The sequence below is a fragment of the Arachis ipaensis genome, chromosome B8 (assembly GCF_059453495.1).
Source record: "Arachis ipaensis isolate K30076 ecotype BB chromosome B8, ASM5945349v1, whole genome shotgun sequence".
In the NCBI taxonomy this organism is placed as follows: domain Eukaryota; kingdom Viridiplantae; phylum Streptophyta; class Magnoliopsida; order Fabales; family Fabaceae; genus Arachis; species Arachis ipaensis.
The window spans coordinates 17,605,549-17,619,097 of NC_142443.1; the positions used below are offsets into that span (position 1 = coordinate 17,605,549).

General features: G+C 29.5%; 1 protein-coding gene across 2 annotated transcripts; it reads left to right on the forward strand.

Annotated features, from left to right (window-relative positions):
* The first annotated feature begins 3,694 nt into the window (after positions 1-3,694).
* On the forward strand, positions 3,695-8,136 carry LOC107610601 (putative sesquiterpene synthase). Of its 2 annotated transcripts, none has more exons than XM_088497162.1 (7): positions 3,695-3,829; positions 4,970-5,249; positions 5,348-5,723; positions 5,996-6,214; positions 6,370-6,514; positions 6,600-6,845; positions 7,840-8,136. In XM_088497162.1, the coding sequence occupies exons 1-7, from the start codon at positions 3,695-3,697 to the stop codon at positions 8,134-8,136; spliced, it is 1,698 nt and encodes a 565-aa protein (XP_088353288.1). The 2 variants fall into 2 exon arrangements, with proteins under 2 accessions (XP_088353288.1, XP_088353289.1); XM_088497163.1 differs by having other exon boundaries at positions 3,776-3,829; positions 5,315-5,723.
* Positions 8,137-13,549: the final 5,413 nt, after the last annotated feature.

Genomic DNA, 13,549 nt, shown 5'->3' on the forward strand with positions numbered 1-13,549 from the left:
TTTATATAGGTATCTATATATCTGTAAATTCGTAAAAATAAATAAATAAAGGGATAAGTATTGTTTTGGTCCCTCACGTTGAGGGTCGGAATCGAACCCGTCCCTAATGTATATTTTGATTTAAAATCATCCTTAAAGTCATATTTGAATTTAAAATCGTCATTTCTAATAAAATTTTTTAATTTATTCCTAAACTACCCCTAAAATAAAAAATTAAAAAATTAAAAAAATAAAACGCGTTGGGGGGAGGGAGAAAAGGGTTTACGAAGAGGGAGGGGAGGGAAAGAGGGAAGGGGCGAAGGGGAAGGGGGGAAGGGGTACGGCGGGGGAACGGCGCCGGCGGCAAAGAGAGGGAGGAGGGGAAGTGGAAGAAGCCGGAAAAGAAGCCGGTTCGGGGTGGGGGGAAGGGGAAAGGGGAAAGGGGGGAGGGGGACGGCGGCGGAAGGGGGAAGGGGGAAAGGACGCGGGGTGGGGGTGGGGGGAAGGGGAGAGGGGGAGGAGGACGGCGGCAGCGAAGGGGGAAGGGGGAAAGAACGCGGGGTGGGATGGGGGTGGGGGGAAGGGGAGAGGGAGGAGAGGGACGGCGAGCCACTGCCGTTGGAGTCCGCCTGCCGCCTCCGCCTCGCTTCTGCCGCCTCACGCCTCGCCGCCTCCGCCTCGCTTCTGTCGCCTCCGTCTCGCCGCCTCCACCTCGTCGGCTCCGCCTCGCCGCCTCCGCCTCGCTTCTGCCGCCTCACGCCTCGCCGCTTCCGCTTCCGTCTCTGCCTCCGCCTCACGCCTTGCTTCTGCTTTCTTGTTTTCTGTTTCTGTTTGGTGTTGTTTCTGTTTCTGTTTGGTGTTGTTTCCTGCTTTCTTGGTGGTGGTTGTGGTTGGTGGTGGTTGTGGTTGTGGTTGTGGTTGTGGTTGTGTTGGTATTGGTGTTGGTGTTAGTGGTGGTGCTGGTTGTGGTTGTGGTGGTGGTTGTGGTGGTGGTGGTGCTACTGGTGGAGGAGGTAATTTTGTTGGTAGTGGTGATGGTATTTTTGTCCAAAAAAAATTAAAAGGACGATTTTAATAATAAAAAAGAACGTTAAGTATGATTCTAAATCGAAAATTACGTTGGGGACAGGTTCGATTCTGACCCTCAACGTAAGGGACCAAAACAATACTTATCCCATAAATAAATAAATATTATTTTTATGTAAATATTATTTTTATGTTTTATTTCAACTAATAGTTATTATATATGTTGTATTATTTTATTTGTATTATTTATAAAAATATGTTTAATAATATTTTAAAAATAAACTTATTTAAAAGAACGAAAAAAAAAAGATTTTTATTGATATTTTTAATAAAAATAAATTTTTTAAAATATTTTTATATTTACGGATATATCTGATATTCCATTCTCATCTACAAATATATAAATTGGATCAAATTTAAACTTAAAAAATGTAGATATTAGATCTGATTTGATTCAATAATTTTCATGTAGATGGAATTAAAATTTTAAGCATATTTGATCCAATCCTTAACCATATTTTATATAGGTGCGTGCTTTTCATTAATTAGAGGTTTGATATCATTTATAATTGGCAACAAAGTACTGGTTTAGAGGTCAAATTTTGTCTTCGCATTAAATCAAGTGCTGAACTTCCGTTTGTCATTTTTAATACCTTACCGTTAAAATTTAAAATCGTGATTAGGTTATTGGCAATTAAAGGTTACGTATGTCTAACTTCTTATTTTTTTTTTTTTTTACCAAAGATAAGAGACTTGAACTCGCAATCTCTTAATTGAGTATGAGAAGACTATGCCATTTGAGCTATAACTCATTGACATGTCTAACTTCTTATTCTCTATTCAATCACAAACATATATGAATTGATGAAGGCATGAACGGCAGCCTAGCTGCTACAGTACATCTATTATTAAAGTATTATACTCTATTTAATGAAAATAATGTAGCTAACATAAATGATAATTCAGTATGTTTATTTAAATATATATTATAATTAAAATTATTAAATTTTAAATGTATCAGAGTTTTAAATTGACAAAAATTTTAGACTTATTACAAATAAACTAATAATTAAACTATTTTAATTTACATCTTCATTTATTTTTTTGCAATCTCGATTAGCTATCACTTGGAATTTTATTTCTATTATTGTATAAGAAATTTGTCGACTGTTTAATTCAAATAGTAAATTTTATTTAAGTTACTATTAAGTTAAATATGTAGATGAAAGTTGGGAAGGGAAAAGGAATATCGGGTTCATTTGTTAGTAAGATTGAGAGAGAAGTATTTTTTCAAAAATAAAAGTAGAAATAGAAAATTATTTTACATTTAGGCATATTTATTGAAGTATATATTTTATTAGAATCAGAAAAAATTAAGTTATTTGTATATAAAAAATGTAACTAATATTTTTAATTAATAGAATTATAATTATGGTCATACGAAATACAAAAATTATTTTACATATTCTATGAAATTTGCTAAAAAATCTTTTATATTATTTATTTATATAAAATAATATATAGTTGAATAGATTATTAGTAAAGAGTAAATATATTATATTTTAAAACTTTAATCAAAATTATTTTATTTTAATAATAATATGAAATATATACAACACAAATTATTTTTGAAAAAAGTGAAATTAATTAAGCTTTTCTTCTAATTTTCTTTAAGAGGAAAAAACATACAACTCAAACAATAAAATAAGTATTTTGTTAAAATAGTACTTTTGTTCTAAAAGTACAAATAAATGAGCCCATTACTTAGCTTAGTTTTAATCTGTTGTAAAATCAAAGTTCTTAGTTTAAGTATTTATTTTTAAGTTTAGAAAATTAAGAGTTGATAATAGTATTTAGTAAATTTCGAATCTAACTAATATTAAAATAATTATTCAAACTTTATTTATTTGTTTACTTGTTTTTCTTAGAGAAAGAGATGATGGACAATGCGAATAGCAAACTATCCATGCTGTAGTATACTACTAAAATAGTATTTAAAAATTCATATGGCTGATCGTTGACAAAAATAATTAAAAAAATACGAATAATAAATAAGTCGTCATCAAAATATTTAAAAATATGATAATAGATATTAAATATATATTTTAAAAAATTAAAAATCAGATTTTGATATAATTTTTATATTTATTATTAAAAAAATTTATTTTTTAAAATTTAATAATTTTCTGTCAAATAAATTTTATTTTATGTGAATAACTAGTTTTTTTCAAATGAAAATAAAGTTCTAGAAATTAAATTTTATTTCTATTTATTACGTGTATCTTTTATGTAATTTTTTAAATGTCATTACAAAAATTTGAATAAAATACATAAGTTATTTATTAAATATAAAATTTTTTACTATTTATAAAAATATTTTTAATTATTTTCATTATATTTTTAAATTATTTAAAAACTTATTTGTCGTTTATATTTTTAAGAATTATTTTTATAAGCTATATGAATTTTGAGGTGTAATGTTAGTAAATTGCTGCCGATGTTGATATGAAATTTAATGTGAAAGCAAAATTTAACATTTTAACCAATGTTTTGTTGCCAACAATGGACGGTATTAAACCCTCTAATTAATGATTAATGAAGGACACGTTAGAAATCACATTTATATAGTGATTGTTCTTAACTCTTAACATTGTCCATTGCTCAATACCATACATATAAAAAAACCACCATGTCATTTTCAGCTTCGGTTCCAGTGATGAGTTCGATTCCACACATCCCATCTAACTCAAAGCGATGCTCAGCAAATTTTGCTCCTAGCATTTGGCAAAATACTTTCTTGAAATATGCTGATTCTAAATCTTTGGTATCTTATTTATTTTTTGTACGATGAAATATGAGTATTGTTATACATATATTATTGTAGTATTTTTTTGAATTATTAGTATATTAAAAATATGGATAGTATATATCTGATTACTTCTACGCAAGAGACTTAAAATAATGCTTGGATAAATGTAGTAGTGCGTAAATTGAATAAACTATAAGTAGTTTTAAGTAAAGTTGCTTTAACAAGAATAATAATTATATGGATGCATGGATCCCTAGTTATATAAAAGAAGTTATCAATCTTATTGTATTTCTATTATGCAAATGCAACCCCCTAGTTATATAATTTTGTTAAATTTTCTATTTTTTGTTTTGTTTTATAGTCATATTATTAAAATAGCCTAGTCGGCATTTTATAAACATTTCTATAATTATATAGATAAATAATATAACTTTATTGAAGTTAACTCATTACTGAAAAGCAAATTTCATCTTATATGAAGTCAATAAAAATTTATTAATTTCTATATTAGTAATTAAAAAAATAACTTAATCAGCATGTAAGGTATCGATAAAACTACTAGCATATTATAACATTTATCAAGTAATACTACTTTTTTTTTCCCTCTTTTTTTCTTTTGATTTGAAATATGATTTCTAAATTTTGATCTTTCCTTTTCCTTGTCAAGCCAGTCTTCTTTTTTTTATGACTATGTGAAAGGGATTGGACGAGATAGTTTCTTTTAAAAAAGAACTTTTATATTAACTTTTAATTTTAAAAACCTAAAAGTATATCTATTAACCAAATTGAAAAATTATATAAATAACTGAAAACATAAATCATTATTTACCAGTACAAATCAAACTGATAATTTTTCAACAAATTATCATATAATAATAATTTTGTTAAAATATAATAATTTAAGTTTTTTTTTTATTAGTTTAAATTTTTAAATGAAGCAGTATTATAACATAATATCAAATTTTTTATGATCGAAAAATTTAATCTACTTCAATCTTTTTTATTATCCCACAAAAGTGAAAAAAAAAAAGGTTCGCATCATGATTCATGACAACTCTAGATCAAGTTGAGTTGATCATATATAGGGACAAATAACATATTCTGATTCGCTGATTTTTCTCTCTTTTGAGTTAAATATTCTGAAAACATTTGCAGGAAGTCAGTGAAACCATGAAACAAGAAGTTCAAATGCATAAGGAGAAAGTGAAAATGAATTTGTCTTCTAATGACAACAATATCTTACAAAAATTAAATTTAATTGATTCAATTCAATGCTTGAGTATATCTTCTCATTTTGAAGATGAAATCGATGAAATATTAGTTCAAATCCATAATGATTTTACCAACAATAGTCTTGCTATAGAAGAACGTAACCTTCACTTTACTGCATTATTTTTTCGTCTGCTGCGACAAAAAGGATATTACATTTCATCAGGTACATATAGAACTATTTTTTTTATCTTATATATAATAAAAATCCATACCAATTATCAATTATAGATTCACATTAGTTAGTATATGTGAGTTATACACATGTTTTCAACAAATTCAAGAATAAAAAGAGAGAATTCGATGAAATAATTGTTGTTCAAGATGTTCAAGGAATGTGGAGCTTGTATGAAGCTGCACAATTAAGGGTTCATGGAGAAGATATATTAGAGGAAGCACATGAATTCACATACAATAAACTTAAGTCCATTATCAATCAATTGAGTCCATCTCTTGCTGACCAAATCAATCAAAGCTTAGGGTTGCCTCTTCACAAGACATTTTCAAGGATACGAGCAAGGTCATATATGTCATTTTACAAAGAAAATCCTTCCCATGACAAAGTTCTTCTCGCTCTTGCGAAATTAGATTTCAATATGCTACAAAGTCTACATCAAAAAGAAATTGGTAATATCACCAGGTAAATCGTGTTATCACTCACAAGTTTATTGAAATAAAAGAAGAAGTATTTTTAGTTTTTATTTATAAAATGTACTAATGCTCGATACATTTGGATAGAGCTTCGTTAAAACCTTTCACAGAAAACCCAAAGGGAAAAAAAAAAACAAAAGAGGAAATACAAGCCAAAATTAACTAAAGCACATGTTCTAAAAACAGAACATAAAGATTCAACATCTAGGTGCATTTTATTTGTATATTGACTTGTATTGGTATTATTATTTCATTCATCAGGTGGTGCAAAAATGCAGGTTTTGCGACAAAGGTTACTTATGCTAGAGATAGGGTGGTTGAGTTATTCTTCTGGGTAGTATGCATATCCTCTGAGTCAAAATATAGTACATGGAGATTGATATTAGGCAAATTGCTTGAATGTATATGTCTTCTTGATGATACTTATGATGTCTTTGGCACATTTGAAGAGCTTCAACTCTTGACTGAGGCAATCAAAAGGTTCATTTGATCTCTATTCTCTTTAACCACCAATTTTGTATTATTTATCTCAATTTGAAAATGAAAACAAATATATATATTAAGATTAGCCAATCTCATTATTAATTATTTCACACAAACATAAAGTTTATTTATTTATTTTCTATTTGCATCAGATGGGATATTAATTACATTGCTTCTCTACCAGAGTGCTTCACAGTGGTTTTTAATGCATTTGTAGAAGAATTATTTGTTGATATAGTGTCACTTACTACAGAGAGTGGAAGATCAAGCTTGGTGTTGGAAAATGTTAAACAAGCTGTAGGCTCTACTTAATTATTTCATTAATTTAAATAATTACATATTATTATTATTATTATTATTATTATTATTATTATTAATGCAGATATCTACATTGGCACAAGCCTTCTTAATTGAAGCAAAATGGTGTCATGAGCAACATATTCCAACATATGATGAGTACAAGGTTAACGGAGTTCAAACGAGTACATACCCTCTTATGCTAACAACCTTTATCGTTATGCAAGACTTTGCTACCAAAGAGATGCTTGATTGGAACTTCAGTAATCCCAAAATCATAAATGCTGTTTCACTTATGATCAGACTTGCAAATGACTTATCCTCACATAAGGTGGACATCATTCTCAATAAATTTATTTTATTCAATTTAAAATCATTAATAAAACAAAAATATTATTTGCATACTAAAATCAACTACCAAATTCAGTCACTATATATTTGTGTATTAATATATGTGTAGTTTAACTTATTTTTAATAAGTATTTTAAATTTTAACATGATGTATTCTATTTTGATGGTATATTTTAATATACATCTAGCATAGTTGTTAATAGAATAAATTAATTAATTTATTAATAAATGTAAAAAATTAATAATATAGAAGATTTTATCATTTTTTTTAAAAAACTATTATTCCTAAGAGATTTTTTTTTTCATAAAATCACTTCTTTCAAACATTCAAAATTATAAGAAAAGACATTTGAATAATTATATAATTAACATATTCCTTCTCGTAAGAGTTTTTTTTTTAAATTTGCACGAATTTTTTGCATATATCTAAAATTCATGCAAAAACTCAAAAAAAGACTCTTACATGAGGGGTGTATTAAAAATATAATTATTCATGTATTTTTTTTCATTAATTTTTTAATTTAAAAAATATAATGTGAAAGATTAAATTTTACCAAATAATTAAAAAAAAATTGAGAACATCCATTTCTAGTGCCATTGTGATATTCTTGTTAATAAAATATGTAATAATTTCGGGGAAAAAAAAGTTAGTGCAATAATGTCATTTATGCACCATTTGATAAATTTAGGATATTGAACTATATATTTGAAATTTTAGAAGATATAAATTATGTCATAAGTTACTTATTTTAAAATATATAAATAATTATATATTACGCATGAGCTAAGACTTTAGTTACTAAGGTAAATTGCTTTTTTTTTTTTTTCTGAGTCTTATTTTTTTCCCCTAAATGTATATTTATTTTAACCAATATTACATGAGCGCTCTGTTTTGTTTAACCCAAAATATATATAGATACATGATAAGTGAGTTATTCAACTTTTGGATGTGACATGCACCCTTTAATTTGTAGGTCGAGCAGGAAAGAAAGCATGTTGCATCTGCAGTTGAATGTTGCATGAAACAATACGGCATTTCACAGGAAGAGGCCTACAGTTTCATTTCCAAGGAAATAAGTGATTGTTGGAAGGATATAAATGAAGAGTGCCTTAACTCACATGATAATATTCCAAAGCCTGTGATTAACTGCAATCTTAACTTGGCACGTGCAAGTGAGTTGGTTTATGAAAACTTCGAGGATAAATACACAAACAATGAACTTCTAAAAGATCACGTCGCGGCTCTCCTTCTGGATCCCATCATCATCTAGCATGCATAAATGTTCTGTTATATATATATGTGTGTGTGGGACAAAATTAAAGTTGGCTTTCTCTATTGGTGTGTTATATGATCCTTAATACGGACGAGGAGAACTGCCGAAAGCTTAGATAAATAATGTTACGTTTCAAGTGTTATCTTGTCTTAATTAATTAGTCTTCTAATAATTATATGTATGCTGTTTAATTTCCCTCTGTTAGTTGTTTGCATTGTGCTTATGTCTTCTTTTGTCTATTTTAATTAACGACTGAAATTGGTGTTTAATTACCATTCAGTTACTTTTTGTTGGGCATATGAAGATTGTTTTAAGGTACCATTAGATCGCTTTGTTTAGAAAGATATTTGTCTTCACACTTAGTTGCTATAGGGTTGATGATAACATGACTAATGCAATCAATGGATGACTCATTCAAGACAAAGATGATTGGTTGCCGTTTTGCTCATTAAATGTGGGACAGAATTCAAGCACATTTTGAAAGTTTTTTCAAAGATCAGTAAAACAATTAAAGACTGAGCTGAAGAGAATCAAGAAAGGTGGATCCTCAACACGTAAATATCTCAAGATCAGAAGATTAAGAAAGTAGTTGATTCCCTAGCTGCTGTTGATCATCAATTAACATCCGATGAACATTTTGATGCAATCACTGAAGGTTTGAGTGAGGAGTATGCTATGTACATCTCTATGATGTCAAAATCAAACATTATGAGCCTAATTGATGCTGAAGCATTACTCATCACTCATGAAAACATGCTGGACAGATTCAAGAAATCAGATCTTAGTATTGTTTAGTCCAATTTTACTCAAACAAATTTTCAATAGAAAAAATGGCAAAGACTTCTCAGTAAGATGAGGTTGTGGCAGAGCTTGGAGGGGAGGAAGAAATAATTGGAACTCATCAAATCGATCTCAATGCCAAGTCTAGACACACTGCTATGAATTGTTTTCACAGATTTGATCGGAGTTTTCAAGTAAATTCAACATCCGCAACTACATCTGCTTCACTACCACAATCAAATTTTCACAATCCAAGAGCTTACTTCACTTCACCAGCTGCATCTTCTGAGAATTCTTGGTTTTCAAACTCTGGAGCTTCTCATCACATCACAAATGATCATTCCAGTCTTCTAACCTCCTCTGATTTTCAGGGTACAGAACAAGTAGTTTTAGATAATGGTAATTCAACACCTATTGCACATATTGGTCATTCTTACCTAATTTCTCTTGATAACAATATGAGATTTATTCTAAAACAACCTTTGCATGTCCCTGATATCTCTAACAATTTAATCAGTATTTACCAATTTACTAAATATAATAATTGCTACTTTGAATTTTATTCTCATGCTTGTAATTTCAAATCTCCGGACACCCACCAGATCCTACTCCAATGATATTCTAAGGAAGGAGTTTACAAATTTAAAAGAATGGCAGTAGCAAAATCACCCATTATTACATCTAATCCAATTGCCTTGTCTGCTATTTATCATGATTTTGATATTTGGCACAAAAAATTAGGTCATTGTGCACCTAAGATTGTCTCTTTGATTCTCAATAAATGTAATCTTTCACCAATACAGATCAATAATCATGACTCTTTCTCTTTTATGTAAATTTTGCTGTATGTCTATGATGCATGCATTGCCATTTCATTCTAATTCTAATCAATTTAACCAGCCTTTAGAAATGATTTACAGTGATGTTTGGGGTCCTTTTCTAGTCCTATCATATCATGGATTCTCTTATTATATTTCGTTTGTTGATGCACATACTAGATATCTATGTATTTACCTGTTCTCTACAAAATCTCAAGTTTTCTCAACCTTTCAACAGTATAAATTGAAAAATAGAAAAATATACTGGACATTCCATTAAACAATTACAAACTGACCATGATCAAGAATATATGTCCCATACTTAGAAAGTAATTTTTAGCACAAAATAGTATCACACAGAAGTATTCTTGTCCTTACACCCACTAACAAAATGGTAGGATAGAAAGAAACATAGGCACTTAGTTGAAGTTGGATTATCCATGTTAGCTACTGCTAGTTTACCATTAAAACACTATGATGATGCTTTCTTATCTTCTGCATTTATTATCAATCGTTTACCATCTACTACTCTTGCTAACAAAACTCCTTATGAGATGCTATATCATAAAGGGCCAGATTACAAATTCTTCAAGATTTTTGGCTATAGATGCTATTCACTTCTAACACCCTACAATTCAACAAAATTCCAATACAAACCAGATTTTTGTGTGTTTATGGGCTATGCACCACACCACAAAGGTTACAAATGTATGAATTCTCAAGGTAAAATCTTCATTACTCATTATGTTTTGTTTGATGAAACTGTTTTTTCCTATAATTCCATGTTTGCAGCTCAGACTCCTTCAATTACCAAGAACTCTACAACTCTCTTAACTCTGTCCAAACCAGTTATTTCTTCCATAGAATTTCCATTATCTCCTTCTCTTGACAATCAAATAACACATCATTCCTCACCATCTCAGATTACACCCTTAACTTTAGAAACTCAAAATTCTGAAAATACCTTAACCCATATTACAACCTCCACTTTAGAACCCATTTCCACTAGGAATGAACCTATTCCAATTTAAGGGATTGAGATAGTCCTTCCCCCATTATCCTCTAATCCCGCTACCAACCTTCATCCAATGGTTACAAGATCTAAATCAGGAACCTTAAAACACAAGGCATTGACTACTAATGTCAAACCGCCTGCTAATTTGGTAAATGAAATCTCAACCAGTGTTAAATTGGCCCTTACAACATCACATTGGACCAAGGCCATGGAAGAAGAAATTCAGCCCTTCATAGAATCATACTTGGACAATTGTTGATCCCCTAGAAAACAGCACTGTTCTAGGGTGTCGTTAGGTGTTTGCCATCAAGAGACATCGAAATGGCACCATTCTTAAGTATAAAGCAAGATTAGTTGCTAAAGAATTTTATCAAAGAGAAGGCATCGATTATGATCAAGTCTTCAACCCTGTGATTAAACCAACAACTATCCACATTATACTCATCATTGCTATCTCAAAATCGTGGCCAATTCTACAATATGACTTTAATAATGCATTCTTCAATGGTGAGCTTCAAGAAATTATGTTTATGCAACAACCGTCTTCCTTTTCTGAAGGACAAACAACTCAGGTTTGCAAGCTTTACAAATTCATTTATGGATTGAAACAAGTTCCAAGAGCTTGGTTTACTAAGCTTTCTACAACTCTTTCTCATTTTCGTTTCAAAAATACAAGGTCAGACCCTTCTCTCTTTATTCAAATAACATCCAAAACAACAATGTGCATTCTTGTATATGTGGATAATATTCTAGTAACTTGTAATGATGAAAATGAATTGTTGTGCTCATGAATTAGTTACATTCTTTGTTTGCTTTAAAAGACCTAGGTGAATTCAACTATTTCTTAGGTATTGAAGCCTTCAAAACTAAAACTGGATCATATATTTTATTTCAGACAAAGTTTATAGAAGACCTATTAATTAGATCACATATGCATGACTCTCAACCAATACCTACTCCTATGATTACTACTACTAAACTCTCAGCTTATGCAGGGAAAAAGTCTTTGATAAACCCACTCTTTATAGATCTATCGTAGGTGCTTTACAATATGCCTCGTCTGGATATGTATGTAGTAAATAAAGTTTCACAATATATGCACAATCCCCTCTTCACAAAAGTAAACAATATTGCTATAAATAGTCACTAATTATCCTATGCTAACTAATTTTCTCTCTTACACAAGCTAACTAATTCACTAATTAGTTTTGTAACTAACACTGTATACATTAGCACACTACACTAACGAACTGGTTGAAGTGTCAAGTCATGTAACAATTTCGCCTAATTTTTTTATTTTTGATTTTCTATAATATTTATACACTAAGACTATATTTGAATTTCAAACACTTATTTGAACAGACATTTTAGCTTAATATTTGACCAATCCAAATTGATTAGTCAAGTACTCCTAGTTACTATTAATATAAATGACAATTAAAATCAAAATATAAATATAGAGAAAGTCTAGGAGGCCAGTACTTTTATTAAAATTTGGCCAACATTTAATTATCAAAAGAAAAGTGAGTAATCCCACACCATTAAATGTAATTTCATACCATTAAAAACATCGATGATAACTAATTGATGGCTACAAATCACATAATCTGCTAGTCCCTAGCACTCATAAATATATGAGGCCCAAATAAGTTAATTAAGAGCATAGGCATGTTGTATTAATTTCTTTTATGTTTTCAAAATAAATTGTAAAAATGCTACCTTAGTTGATTGTTTTAGATCATGTGGAAGATAGAAAATAAATTATATTATTTTATTATTTTCTTTAGAAGAGGTTGGGGGTTCAAGTCCCTATCTTTGGTAAAGAAAAAAAAAGAATAGATAATGATTTGTTCATTGAGTTATGAAAGTTATTCAAAAACAGAGCATTAATTATCAACATACATATAAATAATAAAAAGAACTCCTATAATTAATCATCATGACATATCCTTTAATTAATTGAATTACAGGTGGTGGAGAGAATCAGATTTCGCAACAAAGGTTCCTTATGCAAGAGACAGGGTAGTTGAAGTATTCTTTTGGCCTTTTGCTATGAACTCTGAGCCTAAATATAGCACTGCGAGACAAATGATAACCAAATTATTGGTTTTATAAATCTTTCTTGTGGATGATACTTTTGATGTTTATGGCACAGTTGAAGAACTTGAACTCTTCACCAAAGCAATCCAAAGGTTTGATTTTAGAACAAGAATTCACCTATATTTATATTATGCTATCTCAATAAAGAATAAAAAGGAAAAGAATTAATACCTTTATTACATAATAATCTTAATCACTTTTCATTCCCATCATTATTTCGCTTTTTTTTTTTTAGACCTTTTATATTTTTATTTTTATTTTCAGATGGGATATTCATTGCATTGAATCCTTTTTGGAGTGCTTTAAAGTCGTTTTCAATGCGATTGTGGATGCACAATGGAAATACCGAAATAGAGGTTTTCATGAATGATGTCGGTGGAGACTCAAACTTAGTATTGCAACATGTTAACCAAGCCATAAGCTTTCATTATTTACACTTATTATTAGTTTATTAATAATCATTTTAATTAATAATCACTTTAATTAATTAAATAACTTCCTATTATATATACTTGCAGTTTTCTAATTAAATAACTTGTTCTATTTCATCTTTTGATTTTTTTTTCTCTTTAATTTTTGTGGTTGAAATTGATTGATGAATCGAGTGGTTTGGAAAAAAAGTTTAAAATTATAAATTGAGAGTTATTTAAATATTTTTTTAATTTACAAAAATAATTTATCATAGTTTAGTGGTTTG